The following is a 27,740-nucleotide window of genomic DNA, read 5'->3' on the forward strand; positions in this document are numbered from 1 at the left end:
TATTTTTCTGCTGGGAGTGTCATTTTAAAATAAATTTGGTACAGCAGCAGACCAAGGGAAATACTCGAATAATTTCCGGTTATTATTATTATTAAACTAAAGTTGTGATGAAAAACGTCTTTATTAAAAGTGGTGTGACTCCGTTTTTATTATTTTTTTCTTATTCAGTGAGGTACCCGATAGTTTGAAATACTCAGCATGAACTACATCAAAATGGAATGCATAACTTGCCATCTGCAGCGTAATCGTAACATAGAAAATTTTATTTTTTAGGGCTTGTACCGGAAATATTGTAAATGCTGCAGAAACAGGAAGCAGGAAGTGGTGGCGATAGCTTTAGTCATGAGACCTCCGCTTCCACTCCAATCCTCAGTCAACGTCTTCCGGGCCCTCTTGGGGTCGTTTCCCGACTTTGGACACAAACTCCTCTCTCGTGCAGCGTCCTTACCGCATTTGTACATCATGAGAAAAACGGTGCACTATCAAACCGAGGAGAGAGGAAGCCCAAACACCCCAGATTACCGGATTTATTTTAGTAAGTGCAGAACCGCCATTGTCATCGCACAAACATAAACATAAACATACCCCCACGAGTGTTAAATTAATGGCGTCATCGCCTAATGAGTCGTTCCTGACACCGTAAATGTTTGAACTCGTCTATAACGTCACTACATATGAAAGTACTACTAACGTTGGCCTACTTGCTAAATACAGAAGTACGGATGAGTTTGGAGCACGTGTGATGCTCGAGTTTGCTGTTGCAACAATTTGAAAAAAACATTCTCAAGTGTGTTTGACGCTAAATAAATAAATAACTGCATGAAATGATGCCATCTAACAACGTTCCTAGTGTTCATGGCATTTGCGAATTTTGTGTTTTTTCAAACAATGACACTAAGCAATCAACATGGAATTGCTGCATCCCACAGTGAGTCGAGTTCAATTTAAATCTGACATATCGATAATTCAGGTACCCACACTTTGTGCCCTGCAATTAAACATGCTGGTGACCAGTACAGGAGGTATTCGCCCTGTCGCTCAAAATTAGCTGGGATGGGCTCCAACTCACCAGTGACCCTCACAAGGGAACATGCTCTAGAAAACGTATGGATAAATACATTGATATGTTGCACAGATGAGTCTTGTCATACAGGAGCTCAAGATTCCATATCGCTTGCGTTAGGCTGAATCCTTGTACCAACAAAGTCATCACCAAAAACAGTTCAACCATTAACATTGCGTCGTCTAATACAGCAAGCCATTATCTGCTTTTTAACATTGTTGAATATGTTGCCATAAATAACACCTACACATATCTTCTTCTGTTTCAGCAACTATGTATTTGTCATTGTCATTTTGTGCTATTATCTCACCCAGAAAATTCAGATGGCAACTACATTTCTCCTTTCCATGATATCCCCTTGATAGCTGAGGCAGAACAGGTAACCCTCATTATTATTTCACATGAAATTCATGGCCAATTTCTACTTGAATAATGTCTATATTATGTGTTATGTTTTTTTTCCACCAGCACATTGATTTGCCAGCCAAGAAGGCTAAAAGGAACGAGAGCGAGGTACGTTCAGATAAATTAATATCAGAGCGGCACCTTATGAAATTCAGCTGAGCATACGCCGCATGTACTGTAAATAATGTCTGTATGTTCAGGTGCTGTTTAACATGGTCGTGGAGGTGCCCCGCTGGTCAAATGCTAAGATGGAGGTAAGAAGATTTCACCCTGACAATACCGCAAAATAGTTGCAAAGTTGAGCATTTTGAAAAGTTTCATGACTGCCATAAATTAGCCTATAAATATGCATCCTGAAAAAATGAACATTTCCTACTAGTTGAATACATTTCTTTAATATATATTTACTTGATGTCTTTTGTTGTTGTTCAACTAATATTCCATGTTATTGGCTGGGTGAGTACAAAATATTGTTTTATTGCATTTTGAAATGTCCTTACATGAGCATATCTTGAGCATTGGTGGAAAATATGCCCGTGATGCTCTTTTCTATGATACTTTACCTCGAGCCAGTAAGCAGGTAAGAGTTATTCCAAGCAAAATAAAATGCATGCGTGTATTATCACTCACTACTGTTGACATTTTGGATACACTACAGTCATGTGTAAAAATAATAATACTAATTAAAATTGTATATTTTTTATGCTGACAAAAACAAAAAAAAAATTTTACACTGTCAACATAACTGAATACTTGCACTGATCACAGGTAATTAGTGTGTACTCACGCACACAAATATGCACTCCATCATTTCAACAATTTCCAGATTGCGACAAAGGAACCACTAAATCCCATAAAGCAAGATGTAAAGAAAGGCAAGCTCCGATATGTTGCCAACATATTCCCACATAAAGGTTATATTTGGAACTACGGCGCCATCCCGCAGGTAAGCCGGTTATTTGTCTTGTCATCAGCACGTGCTACAAACATTGATGAACCATACAGACTTAATTTGCTAACAGTGTTATGTAGAATTTGCGGCATTTGCATTAGATTATAATTATTTTGCTCATAATTTAGTCCCAATATTTTCAGCCAATGCTTGCTTTTCAGTTACTTTGTGGAAAAATAATTGCTGTATTTGTTTACATTGATCATCTGGAAAGACGTGGGAGGACCCTAACCACATGGACTCAGAAACAAAATGCTGCGGCGATAATGATCCAATTGACATTTGTGACATCGGCATGCAGGTAAGAACAATCAATTGAAGACTTTTTCCTTCCAATGAATATCCCATTGTTGGTGAATTGCTTTGCTTATTTGCCATTTGTTGGCTTGCCTTTTAGGTGTGCTCTCCTGGTCAGGTGATTCAAGTGAAAGTGCTTGGAATTTTGGCAATGATTGATGAGGGGGAAATGGACTGGAAGGTCATCGCTATCAATGCCGAGGACCCCGATGCAAAAAAACTAAATGGTGGGCATTTTCTACCATTTTGACGAAATAATTCATTCCCTATGCAATATAAGTTTGTATGAGCAGGTGTACACTAATACAGTGTTGACATCGTAATCACAGTACAAACATTCATTTCGCCAGGGTCGCTTTGCGGATGCAGCACAATTAGCAGGGAAGAGCAGCTTTTACTCCCCCCAAACACTTCTTCCAATTCTTCTGGGGGCATCCCAGGCCAGCCGAGAGACCTAAGCCCAATCGCATTCCTTCTTCTTAATGCTAAATCTTTGTCTTCCCCCTCCATGTAACTTTTCTTTCTGAAGACCAAGACAAAGGGTTTAAAAAAATCCCTGTAGGAATTGGGAACGTTCTAGATCCATGGCATCATAATTTTGAGCCGCGTGCTGTTTGTGTCGTAAGCAGACACGACACTTGTTTATTCTTTTCCACTTCCGACTTGGATTGCGTTGCTTGGGCTATCATCCTTATCTCACGCAACACGCAAGACAATTGAGAAGTATTAGTGAAAGTAGAAGACCATGATGTTTACTGCACAGGCTGGCTGTGCTGATTCATCATTTTACGGTAAATAATCCATGTTTCAATGTGGTGGAAGAGAGCTATATGCCGACCTCCTCCGGAATCCCACAGGCCAAAAGGTTCTCCTTCACTTACCCTGTGTGTCCACCTCAACACTGAAGGTGCGGAACATGGTCCATTCTTCCTCAATGTACTCCGCCTCCCCCGGGACATTAGTAAAGTTCTCCCGAAGGTTGGCGTTGGAACTGACCTTTTCCTAGCTTTAACGAACCCAGACGCAAAAAAACAGCATTCACAATGTGCGCAAACACTTTCAAGCATTCGCCATGCACTAAGATACATGTGTCGAATTTGCACGTGATCCATTGTAGTCAAAATCAGGCTTTTTGTTGTTTTATTGGCCGATCAAGGAAAAGTACTGGCCAGCATGGATCTATTTTATTTAGTTACCAATCCATCAACACAGCATGTGACTTTTTGTTCTCTTTCAATCTTTAAGGTTTGCTGCAACATGAGATCTCATCTCCACGCTATACAAGTTGAACATATTGTAGCATGAGCCAACATTCGTTTGTTCACTTTATGTTAGATGAGCTATAGGTTTGCAACATTCAAGAGGCGCTGACAGTATCATCAAAACTGACTTTGAGCCGTTTTCGTTTTAAACACAGTGGCCGCGTACAGTCAACAGTTCACTGTGAGTCTCCTTAAATAGTTGCTGTGTGAAGTTCTGTCAGTATACAATAGCAATTTGAAATTTCTTAATGTGAGATTTCTCCTGTATTAAGTGAACTAAACATCCACAACTGAATTCCATGCAAGAATCATGTTCAATGCAATGAGAAACTGGTATTGTTTCCTTTCTGTTGATGTGTTTTGTCCTGTAGCTTCAGTCGTATGTTAAAAATTGTATATACTCTTTACCAGTAACAAATAAAGGGTGCTCATGCTACAGTATTTATGACGACTTGTTCTGCATATTCTGGAGAGCCTTTTTTTTTTTTTTTTGCCAAGAAAAAAAAAAAAATCATCTCCTATAGTAATTTCTCTTTTTTCTTAGACATAGATGACATCCGCAAGAGCCGGCCTGGTCATTTAGAGGCCACTGTCGACTGGTTCAGGAAATATAAGATTCCAGATGGGAAGCCTGAGAACCAGTTTGGATTCAACGCTCAGTTTCAAAATAAGGTATGACGTCGGATTTAATCCAAAAACTTGTAAAACCTCTTGACTCTCTGTGTGGTTGTCCTAAGGACTTTGCTGTGGAGATAATCAAGTCCACACATGAGCACTGGAGGGCACTAGTACAGAAACAGTCAAGCAGTGGCGGTATTGAATGGTAAGACGTCAAAGGGTAGATCTTGCAGAGCCTGTTTTTTCTTTTTTCTTTTTTTTTTCTAAATGAAATTTTGTTTGTCTGTTTTGTTTTTCAGTAAAAATGTATCATGTTCTGACAGTCCTTTCAAATGCAACGCAAGAGAGGCTACAGATGTGATTCAGTCGGTGAGACTTTATATATGCTTTCCATAGCAATGATTGGTACTAGAAGAATTGCATAGCAGCTATACACCACTGATATTTGGTAATTTCTGAAATGCAACTTTAATTTACACAGGCCCCTGCACTTGGTTGCGGACAAAGCATTTCGTCAGAGGGTAAGGAGATCATGACTTATTTGAATAGTCCTCCACACACATGTAATGTCTTTCTATATTTCTATTTGCACAGTGGACAAGTGGCACTTTGTCTGAGTGATTTGGGAAACCCGCAAGACATCAGGGAAGCAAAGAATCATCATTGGTATCAATGGTGCTTGACTTTTTGTTATCAGTATCAGTCATGTCTGGGTGGCTTGTCATCTCATTCAAATGCCACGTTTAATGTCCGTTAAAGTATGTATAATGTATTGTACATTTTTGACGTCATAAACGAGTAAAATTTGGACTCAATATGAAGCCATGTTCAGTGTCCAATCAGAGCTGAAATGTCAGGTTTTGACTGCCATGACATTTATTTTTATTGTCATCATCTATTCTTTGTAATCACACTTTTTCCTTGAGGTAGTTAATTGTGCGCAACATTGTAAAGTCTTGTGTTTTTGATGGTTTCTTGACACATCAAAAGCTTCATCTGAATTAATCCTTTGATTGATGCGAATGTTGCATGCATGTTTACCTTTTAGATCATGAAAGGAGCATACACACAACAATTTGAAACTAGGGGTGTATTTATAATGGTAAAACTGATATTTTTATACAAGTCAAATATCTTTAAATAAATATAAATTTATTGGATGGAAAAAAAACACCCACACCTTGGCAATATCAGCAATGATATAATAACAGCTTTGAAATAAACTGCATTCAGTACATTACAATACTTACAGCTTAATACCGATCCTTAATCCAATTTTTGGAGCATACCAAGCTTCGGGAGAACAAGGGAAGCCTTTCGAAATAAAACAGGAAATAAGTGACTTATAGTGTCCGCCTGCCAAAAAATAAAAAGTATGAACTACTAGTTTGAGTCAAGTACATGCAGTACTCTTGTTATACCCAGAAAGTCATTCAAGTAATGCTGACTCAAAGCTTCAAGTATGGCGCCGCTTTTTTTTTTTTGCTTTTTTTTTTTCAACCTGCTAAATCTCTTAAATCTTCTCACCACAACCTGCTACTGTTGCTGGGCTCTGTACAATGAACACGTCATCACTGTGGATTTTACAAAATCAAAAATATAAATTCAAATGTTTTTCAAGCTAACAGTAAACATTATGTTGACAGAGTGTATTATTTACAAAGCCTTTCTGGAAAATGTATGCGTTTTCTTTGAGATTTGATCATTTGTGGGCCAGTTTGCCTTGATGAGAACTTATGCCAACTTCCAAGTTCTGAAAATTCATTTTTGATATTCACTGTACAATGTGACAAACTCATTTACACCCTGTTTTAAATAAAACATTTTGAACTTTATTACATATACATTTTTTTCCTGAAAAAAATTTGAAGTGCTTTCAGAAAACGAATTTGTTATAAGATTGGGTGAATTGTTACTATAACGTTACAGTCATTCCATTATATATCACATTAATTAAAAAATAAAGAGGAAAAATCATACAATTGCTTAGTGGTTATAAATAAATTGAACTATACACAGGCACAAAGACGATACTCACTGCCTTGATCTTGCCCCGTAGCGAAAGCAAATAAATTGCCCTTAATTTATTCAATATCATACTTTCCCTTTAGTCACATCAGTGCATATACGTTGTGTTTATTTGAGGAAAAAAAACACCCTCCTACTAACTAAAACAAAAAATAAAAATGCAAGAATTTTTTTTTTCCTCTAAAAATCTGTGTGACGTCTTTTAGAAAAGTCGAACTGGGACACAAAATGCGATGGCACGTCCCTGAATGAGAAAAAAGAAAAAACAAATGCAGGCGATAATGTACATTTTCTTTTTAAATGTCCCTGATTTTACAGTAACATTAAGAATTCAAATGTTCTAGCAGGTAGGTACGAAATTAAGAAATTTACTTTTCCGCCTTTTAGGTGGCAAGCAGTTAAACTGTAACCAAATATATTTAAACAAAGAAATATATGATATATATTTTTTTTCCTATTGCCAAACTTTTTTTTTTGAGGTATATGACTGGTTGGTACTGTACATTATTTAACAGACTTCTTCCCACTGCCTAAAGAGTCTCACATTGTATATTTTAACAGATTCAATAGCACCCAAAGAAACAAGATCCATTAGAACACAAAGATAAACGATGAATTAGGCTTTGTGCATTCTTTACAACAAACACAACTTATAACAGTAATTCCAAAAAGGGAATTTAAGTTACTGTACACATCTCACTTGTTTATCTTACAGTTAGATTACAATAATCAAAGAACAAACCCACAGCAAGCCAGCTGCCCTCTGAAAGTGACACCAAGCTTACCCTGTCCCATGCTCCTCAGTGTATAAAAAGCACATCAATTAAGCACCACAGACATAAAACTACACTTAATTTTCACAATTTAGGCTGGCTCAATGAACCTGCTAAAAGGAAAATTTTTGCTGACAGTTAAACTGGAAAACCTTGGATAACAAATAGCTTTTTTTTATCCTTAAATGTTAAAATAGCACCATTTGAATGGCTCGATGTATAGAATATAGTAAGTAGCGAAAGAAGCACCAACACAATTGTGTTCTGAAGAATATTTTTTTTTGCAGGAGTTCTAAAAAATATTGTGTTGTTTTATTTTGGGGATGCTTGTAATTCATTGTTGTATCTATTTTTTTAAGTTTTACAGTCAAGAAGTGCTCAAGATACACCGACACATCAACTCTTTTTGATGTTAATGATTTCAAATAATTCCCATTATTTCCTGTTGAATTGTTTCATCTATCGTATCAATTGTGGTATTGAGATATTTAAAAAAAAGTCATATAATTAATAATTATACTTAGCACCTTGAGAACTTCGTTTTCAAATACGGCATTCTATGCCATGAAGAAGTATTCAAAATATCAAATAAAGCCGCCAAATATTAAGCTTTGCTTCCAGTAAAAAAAAAATAAAAAAATAGGTCTGTGTGTACAATTGAGAGCACCAGATGTTTTAACAGTGTGTATCTTGCAAAAATTGCAAAACAAAAATAAATACATCCATAGCAGGGTCAACAAGTAAAGCTCAGTTGTTAAAAACGTAAAACACCTGAACAGGTTCGGAGTGTTTGTATGAGGCCAGTGCTCCAGTTGGTCATAGCATAAATAAAGCACCTTCATTTTTTTCTGAGGCTATTTTAAGCAAAGTGACTATAAGGTCCTGTGACCTTCGTGAAGGCATACGGAGATGTACTGACGTAGGTATTGGTTGTACACGATGAGGACCCCTCAATGAGTGCCTTTATAAAACGCTTATAAGGAGGCTCCCCAAGAGAGTCTGACGGCTCTGGATGCTCACGCTTTGTCCCCTTCTTGTTGCTCTTTCCTGGGGTCCCTTCACCGCCATTCCTCTCTGCATCTTCCTCCTTTTCTCGAGCTTTTTCTGCCATCTTTGCTTCCCACATTGCCAGACCATGCTTAGCCTCGTTCAAATTTTTATGCTGGTAGAATACCAAGGATATGCGTGTTGGGTGATGACGATCCGGATTTTTAAGAGGCGTTGTAGCATGGAGCTCCCGTTTAGCGCATTCAATGAGGACTGAGCCGTGGCTTGGTGCCACTGCCACTCCACCAATGTCAGGGTCCAAGAAGTTGTGCTCATTGTCTGACCAAATCTCTGGCTTTGGTGGGGTTGTAGGTCTCTGTGGGGCTCCAGGCTCTTGTTTAATACCAGTCACCATTGGGCTACCGTTGACCAGACCCAATCCTGTCTGTGTTTCTGGGTTTAAACACCCACCACTTAACTGAGCACCGAGCATCTGTGGGTTTGCACTACCCATTTCTTGCTTAATTTGCATATGGAATGGTTGTTGGCCTGGGGGGAACATTTGAGGATTCCCAAAGTATGGATTTGGGGATCTTCCAAACTGATTGCCATTACTCCCAGCAACTGTATAATCTCGAATTCTGTGGGCAGAAGGCGTTCTTGAAAGGGGGTCCATAAAATGAGGGTCTGCGACTCCATTAGGAGTACAGGGACTGAAAGCTCTCATGGGATGAACTGGCCTCACGCCGCATGTATTATAGCCGTTGACTTGTAAACCATGATCAGTGTAAGTTTGCGGATAATTGAGTTCATAACGCTGATGTGCTGCGTACTGCTGCTCAGAGTACAACGCTTGCCTTTGCTGTTGGTACATGTCCAGTTGCTTTTGGCTTGAAGCATAGTATGGATGATAGTTATCAAGAGGCATACCTCCGTTACACTGATAAACAGGGTATGAATGTTTAGATCCATCAATGAACGAGTTGGGTGCATGAACCGGGGTGGGATAAGGGTTTGCTGGTGTTGCGGGTTGATGATGAAACATGCTCCCTGGCTTTGAAGTGCTTGGAAAAGATCCTGGGTGGCCAGGAAACCTGGGATATTTGGCAGCATTTGGTGCACTGGGATAAGAGGTAAGAATGTTTTCGTGCTGTTGATGCTGCAGTTGCAGAGAATGGACTCCAAGGGGTTCCGTCGCATGAGCGGGAAGTTTAGAGGCTCCCATAGCACCTGAAATAAATCCCAAGAATGAGCGTTATAAAAAGACAATTCAACAAATGGACACAATTCAGTTTTGTGTAATAAGACTACCCAAGTGCCAGTTTTACCTTGCACAGGTGTGCTTAGAGTGATGTTTTCACAAATCCCAGGTTTTGTCTTTGACGGGGTAACTTTCTCTGCCTTATCATGAGAATTGTCCAACATGGTGTTCTTGATAGCAGCTGCTTTCTTAGACTCCAGCTTCTTTTGGCGACATGACTTTGCAGGCTCGGCAAGCATGCGCACCTGGCGGCGGAAGGCACTGAGGGCTTGAATAGCACCCGATTTGATTTTTTCTTGTTGACCCTCCTCGCTGCCATATTCATCCGTGTTGGCAATTTTATACAGTGGTAGGACGTGGAGCTGCTCATCCTCTGGTATCTTTCCAATCTCTCTATTGTCTTCCCTTGTTAATGTGCATACCTGCGAAAACAGAATGAGTTAACTACATTATGGGTGTCAGATCCAAAACTGAGATTGTTTTAGAAGGAAGGGTTTGAAGATATTTTGATGTGGCACCAAATACAACAAACCTAGAAAGACATGTTTAACTTACCACAGTGCTTCCCCCTTGCATGTTGTGGAGGTCTCTATGAGCATGAGCACAAAAATCCACACACGCAGTCACCCCAGAGAAGGGACGCCCCTCCTTAAATCCTAGACGGCAATCAGGTGCTCTGTGTTCGTGTTCCACCTGTTCCCAGGAACACACAAATGTCACTCAGATAGCTATATATAACCATCCTCTGCTACCCAGTTATTGGCTGCCAGGATGGCCGAGTGGTCTAAGGCGCCGCGTTCAGGACCCAGTCTCCCCAGGAGGCCTGGGTTCGAATCTCGAATTTCCCAATTGTGGGACTAATACAGGGAATATTATTATTATTATTATTATTATAAGAAAAGCTATAAAGTGCTCAATGTCCTCACCTGGTTTCCATAAGCTTCAGGTGCCATATTTTTATACAAGGGGCCCAGTAAGGTGGCCAGACGTTGAAAGTTTTGCTCCAGTCTTTCTTCCTAAAAGTCAAATATTGCCATTGGTAAATGGATATTTTTGAATAACATATTCGTTTAAAATGATAAGTGATAAGTAGATGTATTAGTGGAGAATACCTCTCTGACGTCATCGCCTTGTAATTTAAATTTTCTTGGAATTTTACTTCTGGCAAATTTGCAGCCATTGTAGTACATACTCCATGAGCATCCGAAGGAGAATGATGCTCCACATGCATCTGGATTTAATCCCTGACATGCACAGGTCCTCCTGAAAGGTAATAATAGAATTTTGATGCAAGAAAAAAAATGCTTTTTCCCATTGTTTTAAAGACAAACAGTGCAATGCAAAAAGGACTCCATATTTGGAAATACATGGTGTCCCTAAAGTCACCATATACTTGATTTGTTTCCCATTAAGTTTCCGCTTTCAATTGGACAGATGTGAGGCAATGAGCATTTGAAATCTTAGTCTTTGCAGTTTTTGTAAGCCTATAATTCCCTTGCCCATGGCTCCCCTTTTTATATTGGAGCAATGCTGAAAATATGCCCCCTTACAAGATGTTTTTCGGTTCCAGGCTGTAGTTCAGCGCCAGTTTGAGAATCTTTGTGGCCGTCATATTGCTCCAAAATGTAGTACGTATTAACACTATCCATGGCAAGTTTCTCATAACAGAATCTGTTCATGTATCACTCTTAAGAAGCATCACTTGAATTGAGCTTCTGCGGATGCTCCGTTCCTGTACAGTCGACGGAATGCTTCTCTGGCTTTGCACGAATGCTTACTCTAGAACTATGTGTTAACATCAGTAGTGTTGGTAGCAGGCCTACCGTTGCATGGTTTGTAAAGAACAGCTCCAGTTATGAGAAACATGCCATGGATGGAATACATTTTACTCTGCTTTTGAGCATTGGTGCTGAACAGCAGTCAGGGAAAGAAAAACTTCTTGGTGGCAATTTCACAGTGATGCTTCTCGTGCCAATTGGCAAGCTATAGGCCAGCAAATGATTTGCTTCAAATAACTGTAATGCCTTAACCATCAAATGCTGATGGCCTCAGCTCCATCTGAATTATGCCTGAAATGAAACCGAAAGATTTAAGTATATAGTGACTTTTGGGGGCAGTCTGTATGTATTTGTTTTTGCTTTGTTGTCACTCACTCTTCATTGAGAGCACATCGTCTTTGGGTGAGGGCTCCATGCTTTGTTAGAGTTTCACTTAGCTCGAGGTAGAGTTTGTCAGCTAGGCTGGGTTGGATGCCGTCCCAGACCAGGATTGCCACGATTATGCAGGCTGTCTCACATTTGTGTCCAGTGCGTTCTCGAACCAACACAAGTAGCTTTTCTTCTGCACTGGCTCGGCGGATCACCTGAATCATGATGAATATGATCATTTGTTTATTGGCTATTTTGCAGAATAATTGCATTGAGACTAGGACAACAAAAATAGTGCCTACCCATTTTGCAATAGGGCACCCCTGTGTGCTTTTTCCTTCCTTGCCAGTATATACCACTTTCTCTATCCTGATGGCTTCACCATTTAAACCCGACCTTGGAATAAAATATACATATTAAATTGCTTACAACTGAACAGTAACTTGTGATTATACAGCACATTCCACTGTAACCGTGCTCTTTACCTTCTCTCCATCACCTCCCGTATGCCAGCAACAGTAGGCGCTGATCCCAGATGAGTATAGTATGGGCCCTCATCCTTCTCACTGATTTGTTCTAAATAAAGGCAGGTTTCAGTAGTTATACACTGCTTAATCAGTAATGTAACCAACAATCGGTAACTCACCAAAACAGTGGCATGATGCAATGTCATATTGGGTTTTAATAGGTGTATCAAGTAGGCTTCTTATCGGAGTATCCAAAAGCTTCATCGGAGAATCCATGAATCTCTGTAGGAGTTGCTCTTTCTTGGGCGTGGAGTCAGGTGTTCTTTTTAAAGCTGTCATGGACATAGCAGCTCCAGATGGTTCCACTTTACACATGTCTGTGTTGGTTGACAGGATTGTGACAGGCCCAGAAGATTCCACTTTGACTTTATTTGAATTAATGACAAATGATTTCTTCTCAAACACAGGGGACAGTTGGTACTGTTTTAGACTTTGTTCCATGGAGGCCAGGATATTGTTCTGCCTAGTAGTCTCGCACACAGACTGCTGAATCTCCTGCTTGATTTGCAATCCACCCAGTTGCTGCTGTGAGCTAGACAAATTAAATCTGGGCCCGTTTTCAATTTTTATATTTGTGAGGCCAATTTTGCTCTCCCTGATGTTTTGTGTAGAATAGGGAGGGCACTGTCGCTCCTGCCTTTGTAGCAGATGCATACGTAGCGCCTCGTGCTTCTGTAAGTCTCCGTGGGCAAGTGGCGATCCCAGGTGAGATCCGCTTTGGAACTGAGAACATGCCTTCAGCTGGTGTTCTGTCTTAGGGTGCATATGCATCTGTTGGTTCATTGCACCTTGTGACTGTGTCAAATTATGATATAGGTCCTTATTGTTAGCTGGGTAGCAGTTATTGGGTTGCTGCGGTTGAAAGTGCCTGGAATCACCGCTGTCCGAGTTTGGACGTTGTACGTGAGTACCTTGTGTTGTGTTTTTGTAGTAGAATTGACTACTGTGCTGTGCAGACTTGTTTTTGTGTTGCTGATTAAGTTGAACTTGACTTGGCTGAGGCTGACTGTGTGGTCTGTAAATCGGAGACTTTAGTTGTTGGTCTTCAAATTGTGGCGGGTGGGACAGTGGACGTGGAAGATTACAGTGCTGCTGTTGCTGTGTTGTCAAAAATTCAGGCGACAATGTGTCCTGTAGGTCAGGGTTGTCATGTAAGTGCTTTGACTGCTTGGGGGTGTGATAATATCCCCCGGCCTGTTGATCGTTCTTCGTCTGTGGTGGAGGCTGCTGCATTAAATTTATGTTTGATTGCTGCCATTCCGAATCATTGTTACTAGGGGCTGAAGTGCCGTGTGGTTGGGCTAAGAGATTAATTTGTTGTTCCTGTATGGTATTAGACCCCTGAATGTTTTCGTTAAACATTCCAGGTGACTCAAACCTTTGGACAGGGCTTGCCTCCAAAATCTGACCATGAACCTGGAGGCTTCGTCTCTGTTGATCTGTCAAAACCTTTTTAGAGAACCCCCTTTTTTCTTGCTCTGCCTGTGATGACATACCACTTGTCTGTTGCTTTGACGGGTTCTGTTCTATCCAACTGCCCTGATGGAGAGTTGAACACAAGTTGCCCGACTGCTGTATGGTGTTATCGAGACTATTTTCTAATCCAGCCGCCTGAATTCTCTGATGTGGATTGGGTCCCTTTGTACCCATGCTGTCTGCTGCATGTATGTTTCCAGCATTCTGTTGGAAATTGTTGGGTTGAATCTCAAACTGCTGAGCATGACCAGACTCTGGTTTCCCGCATTGAACCATGTTCTGTATTCCAGAGTTGTGTGAAGATCCATATTTCTGCAACACATCTTCAGTCATCTGTAGAGTATTGAGCTCCTTGAAATTGTGATCAAAGGTCGGGTTGGCATGCTCATGCGTTGGTTGAGAGTTTGTGTCATTAGGATAGCACCGTGGGCCATTTTTATGTTGTTGCAAGGAGTTGGCAATATTAGATGATTGGACTATGCCAGGAAGCTGATCAGCAAATCTTTCGTGGCCAGAGCAAGATGGTGGCTGCTGTTGTTTTTTCTGCTGGTAATTTGTTTCATGATTGTTCAAGTATCCATTCATGATATAGTTCATGGACTCAAAATTGCTGACTCCCTCAGCGATACCAGATGTCTCAGTCTGTCGGTGTTGCAGTTTGAGCATCTGGGCTGAATTGGGGAAATCTGAAGTCAAAGTGGAAGGCATACAATCTTCACCGGGCAGTTTATTACTTAGAGAAGCATTCATAGCATCTTGTGTCCCAGACCTCTGTGGGGCGATCGATACTTGCTCAGGATAATACTGAGACAATGTTTTCTCTAATAGGTCACCTGGTGTACTTTCTATTGTAGAGGTGGTGAGCACAGCACCATTAATTGCAACTTGTTTATTTCTTGGCGGAGCAAAATGATCTCCATTGGGAATTGTACAATTACTATTTCCTAATTTTATCTCCTCCTGAGGATTGCATTCAAATTCTGTATTTTTCATCAATCCAGAAATCTCTGAATCTACTTTAAATTTCTTCGGCTGACTCGCCAGGAATGACTGTTCAGTGAGTAGGTGCTTGAAATCTCCATTCATCAACTCTCCATTCATTATAAAGGATCCCTGATCCAACAGTGACTGTCCTGATCCTGGGTCATTGCAGGTTTCATTTTGCCTTTTCATGGAGCTGGCCTCTGTGCTGGGCTTGTAATTCCAATTTCTGTCACCAGTGATTTGAAGTGGCTCTCCGTCTGAAAAGGTCCCTCCATTCTGGAGTTTGTTCGCGATGTTACGGGAAGTGGAAATTTTCTTTAATGTCAAACTTTCTTCCGTCTCATGTCTGGTCTGGTCTGTTTCCATCTGGCCTGCTCAGAGTCCATTCACAGGCTGCCCTCTCTGCGTCCTACAACACAAAGTTAGCAAACATTTAGCAACGTGGATTTTTTTTCTTTCCTCAGTTCATTTTTTTTTTTTTACTCAGCATGCTTTTCAGTTTAATGAATTATTCATCCATCCATCCATTATTCTAACCGCTTATCTTCACACAATATCAAAATTAATTATTTAAAGAAAGTCAATCTTATTAAAGATGATCATGTCCCCAGATGGCAGGTAAGAGGAGGTTTTGTTTTATTTTTTTTGTGAATTTGTTAGTAGTACACTATCTTTTACACATTTGATGGCTGCTAATGCTCCAAACAAGAAGAGAAACCTATACCAGAAGACATTGCTTCAATTTCTCACCGATGTTTGATAATATTGCCATGCATTCAAAGTTATGTATGAAAAATATGATTACTACAGAGGGTTAAGAGAGTTTAGTTTCATCTTTGCATTCCTTGCCAAACATTTCACTTCCATAATAACACTGATTACAAGTGATTATTTGTATAGCACACAAATTTTTGAGTTTCTTATATTCAGTTTCGTTTATTGAGAACTTTCATTAAGACGCGGATGGAACAGAACATAAGGTGCAGCTGATGAGTTAGTCCTTTTAGACTATTCAGTAAAATGTGTAATGATGGGAATTACATACAGCTCATCAATGGGAGCAAAGTAGCTTGTTGTGTTGATGATTCAAACTTACACACACACACACACACATATCACATTTTCTAGACTATAAGGTGCACCCGTATATAAGCCGCAGCAACTCTTTTTGGGAAAAAAAAACCAAACAAACAAAACGATATACAAGATGCACCAGGCGAGAAGCCACAGTTTTCTAGAGAGAGAAAAAAAGAGATTTATTTAGCGTCTTTTCTGAACTATAGAGCGCCCCTATCGGTGAAAGAAAAATCCACAGAAAAGCCGCACCGTTGTATTCGCCGCATGGTTCAAAATCTTGGCTTATAGTACAGTAATAAAATAACAAAAACACACACACAAAAGAAAATACCCATCGTTTATCATTTACAGTACAAGCAAGCGTGACCTTTTTCCACAAAATTGCGAGTTGATGTTCGCCTTTCCACACCCTGGCTGGTGTGAACCAAAATGCATCAATGTACCAACAAAGATGGAAATTCATACAATCTGTAGTAGTGTTGATCAGGCATGCAAAAAAAAAAGAAAACGTTTTTTTTTTTTTTTTTTTTTTTAAATCAATGTTTTGTGTTAATCCATCACCCAGACAACAGCCCCCCTCCTGCCATATAGAGGCACACACTGGAACAGGGGTTTCCCACGGCGATAGGTGACGAGCTTAACCGCTTGGTCATGGCTGCCAAAATGAAATGTAACATGGACTGTAATCAGTCCGAGCTATGATACGAACGCTGACCTCTTGTGTACTGGACAACCTGCTCTGCCAACTGAGCCACAGCCAATTTTATAAGCTGAGTTTCACTATTTGTAGGCCAGGCCGGTCCCTATCCGCCAATAGCGCTGGTCCTCTATACAGCATTATTATAAACCTGCTAATAATGACAATAATCAATCTCTAAACTGTACACCAATAATTATATTTAAAAAAAAAACAGTCATTATTTTTGCCACAATTTCCATCCACACAGTTTCAATATTCTTTTTTTAATGTATTTATTTTTTATTTCTTAAGCTTCACAATTAGGTCACCGAATGACTACTACTTCCTACCACTCCTGTGTGAGTACCCCTTTGTTTTGTCTGGTGCTCTGTAAATCAGCAACTAAGTCAAGAGTTTAACACCGGGCTGCTATGAGTACAGCTCCATTCCTTTGGCACTCTCCGGGCTTTACAAAGAACCAAGCGGAGCCAAGCAGCTTGTCACAGTTGGATACACCCACTCTGACAACAACAAAAAATAATCTTTGTGAACCTAGGACAAAGCCAGAGATCCCAGCTGAATGTAGGCCTGTTTGCACACATGCATACAAATGCATGCAATGGGAAGGTGCGCAGAATGTCTCAAATTGACTTGAATTAATATAATGCATTTATTGGACTGAGTGATAGATACAGCCGTTTGATTTTGTATGTGCATGAGAGTTGGAGATGATTATTTTGTAGAAGTAGAGCATTAAACATAAAGCTATTGCATATCATTGCTATGGGTTCAGTAAGAGTACCTGTTTGATAATGTAATACTGTCTGTCTTTTTTATTTTTAGCATTATGATATGTTTTGCTTTTGTGTCTAGCAGCATCTGTTTTTCCACAAGCAACATGTACACACCATTGTGTTTCATGTGACTCAACTTAGCTTGTATGGATCTGATTTTCTCCAGAAGTCAGTTTTGTGTAATTGCACATCATGTTGCTCTGCACTACTATTTGTCATTCCTCCAACCTCCTCTTGTTTGAAGCTCGTCATCGAGCCCCATGCAGTTTGATGCCTTTTAAGTGCTGCTGTTCTCCAAAATGCGACTTTGCATTGCCAGTTTTCAAACATTGGTCCTGAATACATAACTAAAAAGCAATTCCGCATTTTTTAACTCACATTTTTTAAAACAAAATGAAAAACTTGATTTTGTTTTCCCATTCAGTACAATCATTTTTATTTAACAGTACAACAAATGTCGAAAAATGAAATTAAAATATCACAATAAACTATTAAAAACAGACCCCTCAGAAATAATTAATATGGCTTAAAATGCAAACACAATTTTTAAGTTATGATCCTATGTATGGCGTTAAAATCATTGCTACTCAAATGTGCATTATCAAAAGCTGACACGATTGCTGATTTGATCCGGTGTCTGCATAGCTAGTTAGTTGCGGCATAAACTGTTGACGTGGGCAGGCTCTGCAAATTCCATTCGCACTTTCACGCTTTCCACTTCATCATTTGGATGATACGAATTCAAAGGATTCAGCAGGTTTGTTGTATTGCCTTGTTTATGACAAACATAACTTATGTCACTCTGGGGTTACCGCGACACAAGCGATGGTAAGGAAACTCCCTCGTCAAAATAGCTTCATTTTTGGGAGATAAGGCCAAACCATGGCTGTCCATTTGCTCCGCAATTATCTGCACGTTTGGTTATTGTTCCTATCACTTCATTCATTTTTATTTCTTGCATTTACTGGAGGGTTGTGTTCACTTCAACTTGCAAACCAAAGTTCGAAGGAAAAGCTCGACTCTGGTTCGCTGCTGTCACGCACATTTCCACTGCATCTGATCAAATTAATATGCCCTCTAAGCTGGTAACGTACAATCACGTTTCAGTCAAATAATCACTGAGCCCTGCTTACAGTATATTGCTTTATGGAAGGTAATCGGCAGGGTGCGTGGCTGACTTATATGCTCTCCAAAAAAAAAAACATTTCTTGTCCATCTCTCTGTGCGACCTGGTACCAAATTGGCCCGTGAACCGGTGTTTGGGGACCAGTGCCTTCAAACATTTAGCCTTATGTTGGACTTCTGGACACTGTGATGTTAAAACAGACTCTCCTTAACACCTACTGTATGTTGCAAATTTGTATGCCAAAAAATGAAATTATTATTATCTTATCTTAATCAAGCTAGCTTGGAAAGAAATAGTCCTGGATCTAAGTTTCATTCTCAACTGCGATGTATTGCACTGGGCCCACGTTATGTTTTTGTTTTCTGTTTTGTCCCAGAGTGGGACAGTGAAATATGAGTGTCTGTAGTTGACATGGGCGGTCGTATGTGACATTCACCCCTCACAACAGCTGCTAGGAGACGGCAGTTCCTATCATTCAGGTTAAGACTTTGGCAGCAAGGCTAAAGAGCACTCCTGTTAAAGAAAATACTTGACAATATAGAGTAGCGCAATAAATTAAATGCCTGCCAAGCCTCCTTGCTGGTTTATTTTTTTTTGTTGCATAGTCTATAAATACCTGCAAGAGAATTAACTATACTTTGTTTATTGTGCCAGCTGATTAGAGACAATATTCTGTCCTCATTCGGCTTGTATGGTAGAGAGTGAAATCTCATCCTTTACTACCCCAAGTGTAATTAGGTCAGATGATTTGCATCCCGGAGTGTTTTAAATCCACTCCCTAAATATAGAGATGGACTGTGCAAACCACACAACCTATGACAACATTTGCACAACATTCCAGCTGACTATGCAAACTTTTATCTCGACTCGCTCTCGCCCCAGTTGCACCAGATGGTCTTTATTGTTATGTTTTTATTTTTATGAGCGATTTGGTGATTGGCCAATACATGATTTAAAAGATTAACAGTATAGACTGTGTTCTATTGACCAGACGTTTCTCGCCCCGCAAAGTACCACCTAAAAAAATTGCCTAAATATTCATTAAAAACGAGAAAGGTTTTATTACTGTTGTTGAAAAAGAGGTCATTCCAAGAACAAAGTTTACAAAAAAAACTTCAAATTATTCTTGAATAAAGTTAAAATATTATGAGAAAAAAATATTGGAATTAAGTTGTAATATCATGGGGAAAATATGGAATACTACAAAAAACATGCCAAGAGAAAGAAATGTCAAAATGTAAGTTGTAATTTTACATGACAAACATTTGTAATTTATGAGAATTATATAAAAAATATGAGCAAAAACTCAAGATATGTACATGAATTAAGTAACATTTTATGGCTTCTATAAAATATTTTTAATTTGTTAATCATTAAGTCATAATATTACAATAAGAACTCAACTTTATGCCAATTCTTTTAGGAAAATAAAAAATGTACTAGAATGTTGTGGAAATATTCCAAGAATAAAGCTGTAACATTATAAAACAATGACTGTTTTAGAATTAAGTATGGCATTGTTACATGGAATATAAAATTTGCTTAATAATAGCCTAAAAAACTTTAATAATTATTCAATTAGAATGTGATGATGTTTATTATTATTTTTTTTTTTATTAATTACACCAAAGTTACACTTTAAAATCAAACATTTTGTCTGGATTATCTGCAAATGTGCTAAAAAAAAAAAAGGTTCGAGACAACTGAACTGTACTTAGCAATTCCCTTGATTACCACTATTGGTACTTGGCGAAACACTGGTTTCGACTGTCAATTGTTTGAACCCGTCTTAAAACGATCCTAATCACACGTGCCAGTTACCCTGATATGCCCCTACTGCTGGTCAACTGTGAGTCATGCATGTAAAGACAGATGTTCATTCTTGCTCTACATCTCACCAACTTAGTTGTTTCAGCCCCTCACACTTGTGATTCACGTCACATGGCACACTGTTGCAATGCTTCCAAATGCACCTCACATGGTCACTCATAACTATTGGTACGAACATATGACACCCCTCCACAAATGCGGCGAAACAAAAGGCTCCTGTGTCCTGTGCCATCTCTCCTTTCGAATGATATGGGGGCGGGCTCGGAAGAAATAAATTCAATGTAGAGGACACTAAAATGAATTTAATGAAACATGATCATGTTAGTCCCAAAAGCACATTTGGTTAAGGATTGTGTATTTTTACCACTGATGTATTCTTAGTTTTGAAAGAGGCAGAGGTTGTGTTGGAATGTGGAGAATTATTTTCACTTGGTTACTGTAACTTTTTTTTCCTTCTCTTTAAACGAGATAGACCAGGCCTCTTCTATCGAGACAAGAAAAAAGCCACACTCTTCTTTGCTAATAATGTTCAATAATTTGGTAATATTTGACTCCTGTTTGGAGATGTTTGTAAGTAGAGAAGTTACAGAATTAAGTGGAGAGGTCTGGATGACGTTATTTTTTTCATGCCCCTCAAAAGATTTGACCAAGAATGAGCAAATGTTACTCTGCTCTGAACAACAACATTTCTATTTATCCATCCTGGTACAGTAGAACCGTTCTTTTTTTATTCTAACCTAGTTATGTGTGATGTAAGAGTATCTGGGCCATATGATAGCCTGAAGAAACTGTATGATTGGTTTATTTATATATTTATATCAGATTTTCTTTCCTCTGTATAAAATTAAAAAAAAGGTAAAAACGCAATGTGGATAGATTTTACTTGTGGAGAATTTTTTTTTTTTTTCATTAAAAACTAAATGTATTTTCTTGCTCTGAGGAATTCTTCTGCTGTTTCATGACTGGGAATAGTGAGAATCCTCTTAATATTTTTCCTTATAAATATATAAGCCAATATAAATGTTCCTCACCATATACAAGCTTACTTGCTCCACCCTCATTTTCTTAAAAGTAGCAAATAAAGTGAATATATTACCCCTATCACAGTGCATTGGAAATATTCTTCTGTTTGTAATTTTGTTCCCTAGAGAACGTCCTCCTCCTCCATACCAACATCCCTGTTCTTTATGTTTAACGCAGAACAGATGTAGCTGACTTGGTGAGGAGATTCCCCTTTTGCTCTTTGTCGTCTAGCTTTTTATGTAATTGCCTTCATGTGTTTTTTTCCCCATCTAGTTTCTTAACTTTTTCTTCTCAAGTTATCTGTACTATTTCTAAGACACTGACTGCCTTCTAATAATTATTCACTCACATTTCAGTTTGACTGAATAGATTATAATTGTTGAACACCAAAACCTTGATGAAATGACTTTCTATATTACACTTAAGTATCAGTTGCCTCCACCAGGGATGTTTTTCCAAACTTTTTTCTCAAGTCAGGTCATGTAAATGTACTAAAGAGTGCAGTTCTCTCATGAACCCCTGAGAATTCTAAAGTATGGGAAAAGAATTGCTTAGACCAAAGAATCATCCACAAACCACATCTAACAGTAGCATTCACGCACGTGTTCATTCCATAAACACAGAAATGCCAGAAGACTTTTTCGTCATGTAGGACTGTTTCCAGATGATTTTGTCAATGAAAAAGGCATTATTCTAAATGTTTTCGAATAAGGAGCCATTTTGGGTTCAAAAGTCATTGATTTGTTTAAACTTTTGAAAGAAGAATTGACGGGTGGTTTTACAGCCTGCAAGGGGTGAGGCTGAACTGCTTGAACCGGCTGAACTGGCTGAACTGCTAACAGCCCAAGCCTTTATAAAAGTAGACATTTCAATTCATGGACTGCTGAAGAAAGTTTTACAGAAAATAGCAATGTTAAAGGATTAAAAAAACTACAGGAGTCTTATACTGTATTTTCTCTCTTTAAAACTGAGGTTTGAAGCAGACTGTATTCACTGAGGGCAAAAATTGATCTCGTGATTTTTTTTTTTTATTGAGCAAGCTGTTAGGAGAAATCAGTAAATCTGGAACTATTAAATAAGTGTTGACGAAACTACAATGTGTGAGAACCACTCGTCCGCATTTGGCTCTTGTCTTAAACTGTGCGCGCGTGTGTGTGTGCGTGTGTGTTTTTGTCGCATTCCTCTTTTTCAGAGGGGGTCACTTCTGATACTAAACAGAAGTTGAACCTTAGCCTAGATCAAACTATCAACCAATGAATCGCTAATCTACCTTGTTTAATCAGGTAAAACTGCAAAAGACCCTTCTTGAGCTCCTAACCCCTGAAATAATTAAACGCTTTGTCAAAGATGCAGAAATAAATCAAAATGCTTAACGCGCCATCGCATGGAGCCGGATTCAGACTGCGAACAACCCCCTGTAGCATCCCCCCCGACCCCCACACAAAACTACACGTCTCCTTCCAAGCTGCTTGTCTTCTTGCCCTCAACCCCTTTGTCTGTGCGGCAGTCAATATATCTGACTAACTTGATGAACTGTGCGCGGAGAAAAGTTAATTTATTTCAGGCCACATGGTAGCCATGGTTACCATCTTATGAGTGCTCCAAAGACCATCTGGTCTGAACATTACCCCAGCGCCACAGACTACAGAATAGGCTGTTCTGCTGTGATGTACATGTCTTATTCATGCAGTATTGTCAACCCTGCTAGTATCTACCTGAAATTACATTCATGACGATTAAAATAAGAAAATTAACATTTTTGTTACAGTTGGAAGTAAAGCTATGAGGAACTAACAAGGGCACTGGCTTTATTTCAAACAATATGATGCACTGAATTCAAATGGGAAGTCAAGTGATTTACAATTGAATCTGTTTGTGTTAGTGTTTCCATTCAGCCTCTTGCCTTGCTTTTATACCATCATGGACATTTTGTGAAACATTTCCTTCTGTTTGCATGACCAGTTTTACGCCAGCTTTAGTACAAACAGGAAATAGGGTTGAACAGTAAACAGGCAATGGAAATGTTTCGTAAAGGAAAACTATAAACATGACACACAGCATAACAGACCTATTTCGGGGTAGTCCCAATGCCGAGTCTATTCGATTTATTTATTTATTTTTTTTTTTGCAAAAGTCATGCTGATTCCGAATTACAAAAAAAAAAATTACAAAGTCTTGTGTTGTTCATAAAATGACTTTTCCGTAGTAGCCACCTCAGTAAAATCTGTAGACAGGCTCTTGTTGCATCTGTTTACAGTCTTGAGCAGAGCTGGAATTAAACCGGTTGATGATCACACTTTTTAGTTAGTTTTCCAATTCACTTGTTGGATTGGTTTCACTTGGGCTCCAACTCCTTAACGTTGGCACAAGTAGTCGGCTTTGGTTCGGTTGTCTGTCTTTTTGCTTCATGTGTGTACAACAGGGGGCCATTGGTTTTCAATGACAGCTTTTAGCATTGCAATCGTCTATATCGGATGTTTTGGAAACGGACAAACAGCTTACACACGCAGTTGTTGAGTTCAATATGGGCACTGTTTGAAACTGGTTAGCATGAGATTTACAGGACGTGCAAAAGACAAAAAGTCCTTTTTCTGAGCATGTCGGTCATCCTTATGCAGGTAGTAGAACTTTACTTTAAACTTTCAACCCAAACTCCAGATAACAGAACTCGTAAAAACATTCAAGAAAATTGTGTTAGCGAGTCGTCGGAAGTCTGAACGCAGGCGAGTAAAGATGGTGTTTAATTTGGGACGCTTACGTAACCGTGTGCTTGCCACGTTACCGAACGCTACGATAGTGTTTGTAAACACAGCGACCATGTGCGTGCGCTCATGTGGAGAAAGTTTTTCCGTCACTGCCCTCACTGTCTCAACTGTCAGGGTAAATATGGACATCGATACTTACTTAAAGTTTGGATCACTCACCCTGCACTGGTCACTCAAACGGAACCTCATGGCGCACTCAATAGTCTTAACTGGGCCTCATCGCATTTCGTCATCTGCTTTTTTAATTATAAAGACGTAGCTTTGCCTTATTAAAAATGATTCCGTTTCACTTATTTTTTATTATTACTCATTCGACAAGCTCCCGTTTATATTTTACTTCAAAATACTTTTTGTCGTGTTTATTAATATGTCCAGAGATGTGCAAATGTCTTGAAACTGCAGCATAATTCCTTTGCTGATTGCTCTCTGTTCTGGCGTTGCTCCATTTCCCCCTATAGCCAAACAACCCTCCAATAGCACACAAGGAAAATCAATACGAAAGAAATCAATACAACACTCTCTATATCGCCATTTGGTTTCAGGAAAGCAGTGAAGCTCGGACCAGCAAGCAAACAGTGCAGTCTGAAACTAAACTAGCCTACTACTGGGCTTGTTTTTTCTGTGTTATTTGTGCAACTACCTCTGGGTGGAAATATGATGCGTGGGCTGGACAGAGCAGGGTCAGAGGTGAGGGCTCGGGTATTGTAAGAGGCCAGCATTGTTGTGGCGTGCTATGGCAACTGGACATTCTTTCTTTAAGGTGAAATTGTCTTTTGCCCTGGAAGTGACATAAAGGGGACTTAGAGCCTCGGCGAAGGAGCAATCCAACCGCACGGCTTTATCTGGAGGTGTGGATAGATGAGAGTAGCAATGTGAATGTGATTGATCTACTTGGCCCTTCCCCCACTCAGCCCCCATGGGCCTATGAAAGCTCTCTGTGCCTCTTCGGGTGGTGAGGTAACAGCAGCAATGAAGAGACTCATGAAAATGTGATATTAGCACAGCAAAAATGTTTTCAAGCAATTTCTCATCTGGTCTTTAATGCAATATTCGAAACGGCTACTCGAATACAGACTACAACCATGTCAAGAGGGGTGTACCCTACATGCATTTCCAAAGTTTTCTGACAGCTCATTGATGATTTTTTTTCATTTCCTTATTTAACCAGTGAAGCATCTTAAAAAAGAAAAAAAACAGCATTGTTTAGAGTGGAAAAACGGACTCAAAGACCATATGGTGTTTTAATCGTTCAATTTATATAAAAATTGTTACTAAATCCTCACTTAAAGCCTTCACATGTAGATGGGCATTACGATGCGTTGAAACCAGCGTTAATAGCGAACCAATGCCGGTTAAGGGTCCAATCAAAATTGTCTACCTTGAAGCAAGTAGGTATTAGTCTTTTACCTGAGGCACATTATGACAGCAGTTCCACTGTGGTCAGTGGAATACACAAGTCGAATACACAAAGCTGAGGAGATCTGTTAGATTCTAATTGGCCAGATGTTAATCATTAAGTAACACTTAGTGAATGCCGAAAAAATAACAACTCATTAGCTATTTACTGTTAAGGCCTAACACATCCGCATTGACATGTTATTGTGACTTTTCAGGACTAATTGTGCTTGTTTTGCAAACCATTGTCAAACTCTTATCACTTTGAATATCAATTGATATTAGGTCTTGGGTTTTGTTCTTTTATCCCAGCTCACTCCTACGGTGCTATTAACCTAATTTTTTCCTTCAAAACTCAGATTTATGAGTCATGACTGGTGCTGCTCTCTTATCTCAAATTGAGGAAAAACAAGATCTAAATCATTCAGCAGATCCCTCTTGGCAGAAATTCTATGGTATGTTAGCTTTGAGTATCTTCAAGTCAAAGCTTTCTGACTTTCTTGGCTTCCACTGCACCTTTGCCACCAACATTTTCCTTTCTGTTGCCTCTCTGAGGTATTTGCCTTTGTGTCTGCTTGTCATTCACCAGCAACAGCAATGAAAGTTGATTGAGAAAGATACACAAGGTAGTCCAACTGCACTGCCGGGCAGAAGGCGACTGCAAGACATGTCCAGCGTGGACTTTTGCTCTCTTACACAGAGTCTGCACACAACACACAGATGTGCAAAAGACCGCTACAGATAGTGGTTCTGGATTAAATTCAGCATCAGATGAGAGGAGGAATTAGTTGAAAATTGTTATAAAATTGTTCTTTTCTAGTACATAACTAAACACTCTAAATACGGTGCAGTCACGCTGAACCACACATTTAAAAATTAAATGGAACGTGGAGAAGGAGAGGCAGCAGAAAGCAGTTAATTGTTATGGAAAAACTAAGAGCAAGGAGCCTGAGAATCAAAATGTTCAAATATGAATTCAAAATAAGTAAACACAAAGCTTAAAAGAACGCGAGAAATGTGTCTCTTAGTTTAAGCTGGCGGAACAAGAAAGAAAAATGTCAGCCATGTTGGAGTAGCTTTATCTCAAATCCCCTCCTTATTATTCTTGCTCTTGCTTTTTGCGAGGGGGGGTGGCGGTAGCTCTACCTTGCTTTTCTCTCAAAAGCACCAAAAATACATCCAGTTTATGAGGGGGAAAAAAAACGCAAGCAAAGCATTAACCCTGCCAGCAAATCCTCACCTTCTTTCACGTCCCTCCACTTTGTATAAATTCCAACGAATCGTCTGGATCTCCCCTGTAACAAATCCTAAAGGGCAGCCATCTTGCCTGCTTCTGTTCTTCTATGAAACAGACTATCCTCCACATCAATATTCATGCAAACCAGTCTGACGTCTGCTCTCATCATCAGGAAAAGCCGGGGTGTCGCTGTTTGCCGGCTGGAGAATCCAAATCGAAGGTGATTTTAGGTTAAGGCAGTCAAAGCACACGGAGTTGACCCCAAAAAACGTGTGTGCAGGTCACGGGGAAGATCCTTGTTTTGCCGGCAAACTCAAATAGTCACAAAATCACTTTCCTACTGAGTCTTTCCCACACAAAGGGACAGGTTTTCTTTCCCCCCCTTGTGCGCCCTCCTCTCTTTTTCTTCTTCCCTCAGCCGCACACAATAGTGAACACTATGATGGCTGCCCTCAAGCAATGGAGTGGATTCAGCACAGGACTCCACCCCCCACATTTTGTTAAATATTGCACTGGTCTCAACTGTCTAACTGTGGCAGGGTAAGAAGATGTCTCCACCCCTCTTCTCTCTAAGGGAGGAAGCCAAGTGGCTTGTTTTTTTCCCTCCTTTTTCTCTCTCAGCGTAGTGGCTTCCTTCCATTTTCTGTCTATCAGCCTCCGGTTACGCAAGTTTCCCTTTAACAACGCAACAGCGCCAATGTTTTGAGAGCAATGCAGTAATAATCAGATACCGGGCCAGTTTGGAGTCTACCCAGTTTAGCAGTGGACTCGTTTCCACAGGCAGTGTCTTATTTTGGTACGCATCGGCTGTCTGGCTGGCTCAATTTTAGAGTGTGGCGTAAGGCAACTCTCCGGTTTGCATGCAGGCTGCATTTTTTGCTCTGTGTGCATGCCAAGACCCTCCTCCTGTTGACACTGGCCACGTGGACTTGTATGAGATAGACAGCAGAGAGGGAATGCCCTTGTGGATGTTTCCGGAGACAGTATGAAACCCTTAAAATTAGCAAAAATGCGCTACTATTGAATGGTGCAAA

At 39.6% G+C, this 27,740-nt stretch overlaps 2 protein-coding genes across 2 annotated transcripts; one reads left to right on the top strand and one right to left on the bottom strand.

Annotated features, from left to right (window-relative positions):
* Nucleotides 1-313: 313 nt before the first annotated feature.
* On the top strand, nucleotides 314-6,432 carry ppa2 (inorganic pyrophosphatase 2). The gene is made up of 12 exons (XM_088301953.1): nucleotides 314-535; nucleotides 1,378-1,442; nucleotides 1,532-1,576; nucleotides 1,669-1,722; nucleotides 2,295-2,414; nucleotides 2,635-2,721; nucleotides 2,818-2,944; nucleotides 4,524-4,651; nucleotides 4,717-4,802; nucleotides 4,897-4,966; nucleotides 5,079-5,118; nucleotides 5,192-6,432. Exons 1-12 carry the CDS (start codon nucleotides 343-345, stop codon nucleotides 5,212-5,214), a joined length of 1,038 nt encoding a protein of 345 aa, XP_088158079.1. The 5' UTR covers nucleotides 314-342; the 3' UTR covers nucleotides 5,215-6,432.
* On the bottom strand, nucleotides 5,783-27,196 carry tet2 (tet methylcytosine dioxygenase 2). Its single transcript, XM_088301952.1, has 10 exons — nucleotides 26,710-27,196; nucleotides 12,440-15,189; nucleotides 12,279-12,369; nucleotides 12,096-12,189; nucleotides 11,800-12,008; nucleotides 10,759-10,909; nucleotides 10,573-10,662; nucleotides 10,202-10,339; nucleotides 9,714-10,068; nucleotides 5,783-9,615 (listed from the first exon to the last, which is right to left on the bottom strand). Exons 2-10 carry the CDS (start codon nucleotides 15,144-15,146, stop codon nucleotides 8,258-8,260), a joined length of 5,193 nt encoding a protein of 1,730 aa, XP_088158078.1. The 5' UTR covers nucleotides 15,147-15,189; nucleotides 26,710-27,196; the 3' UTR covers nucleotides 5,783-8,257.
* Between the last annotated feature and the right edge of the window lie 544 nt (nucleotides 27,197-27,740).

The sequence above is a fragment of the Idiotropiscis lumnitzeri genome, chromosome 8 (assembly GCF_059441095.1).
Source record: "Idiotropiscis lumnitzeri isolate Australia: NSW breed Sydney's pygmy pipehorse chromosome 8, RoL_Ilum_1.0, whole genome shotgun sequence".
Taxonomy (NCBI): Eukaryota; Metazoa; Chordata; class Actinopteri; order Syngnathiformes; family Syngnathidae; genus Idiotropiscis; species Idiotropiscis lumnitzeri.

Excerpts from the sequence above, each read along its gene's own strand:
- tet2 (XM_088301952.1), bottom strand. The coding sequence starts at position 15,146 with ATGGAAACAGACCAGACCAGACATGAGACGGAAGAAAGTTTGACATTA. Across the intron at positions 10,663-10,758 it reads AAGGCGATGACGTCAGAGAG|GAAGAAAGACTGGAGCAAAA; the intron begins GTATTCTCCACT and ends TTTGACTTTTAG. Across the intron at positions 10,069-10,201 it reads TGCAAGGGGGAAGCACTGTG|GTATGCACATTAACAAGGGA; the intron begins GTAAGTTAAACA and ends CTGTTTTCGCAG.
- ppa2 (XM_088301953.1), top strand. The coding sequence starts at position 343 with ATGAGACCTCCGCTTCCACTCCAATCCTCAGTCAACGTCTTCCGGGCC. Across the intron at positions 2,722-2,817 it reads TTTGTGACATCGGCATGCAG|GTGTGCTCTCCTGGTCAGGT; the intron begins GTAAGAACAATC and ends CTTGCCTTTTAG. Across the intron at positions 4,652-4,716 it reads ACGCTCAGTTTCAAAATAAG|GACTTTGCTGTGGAGATAAT; the intron begins GTATGACGTCGG and ends GGTTGTCCTAAG.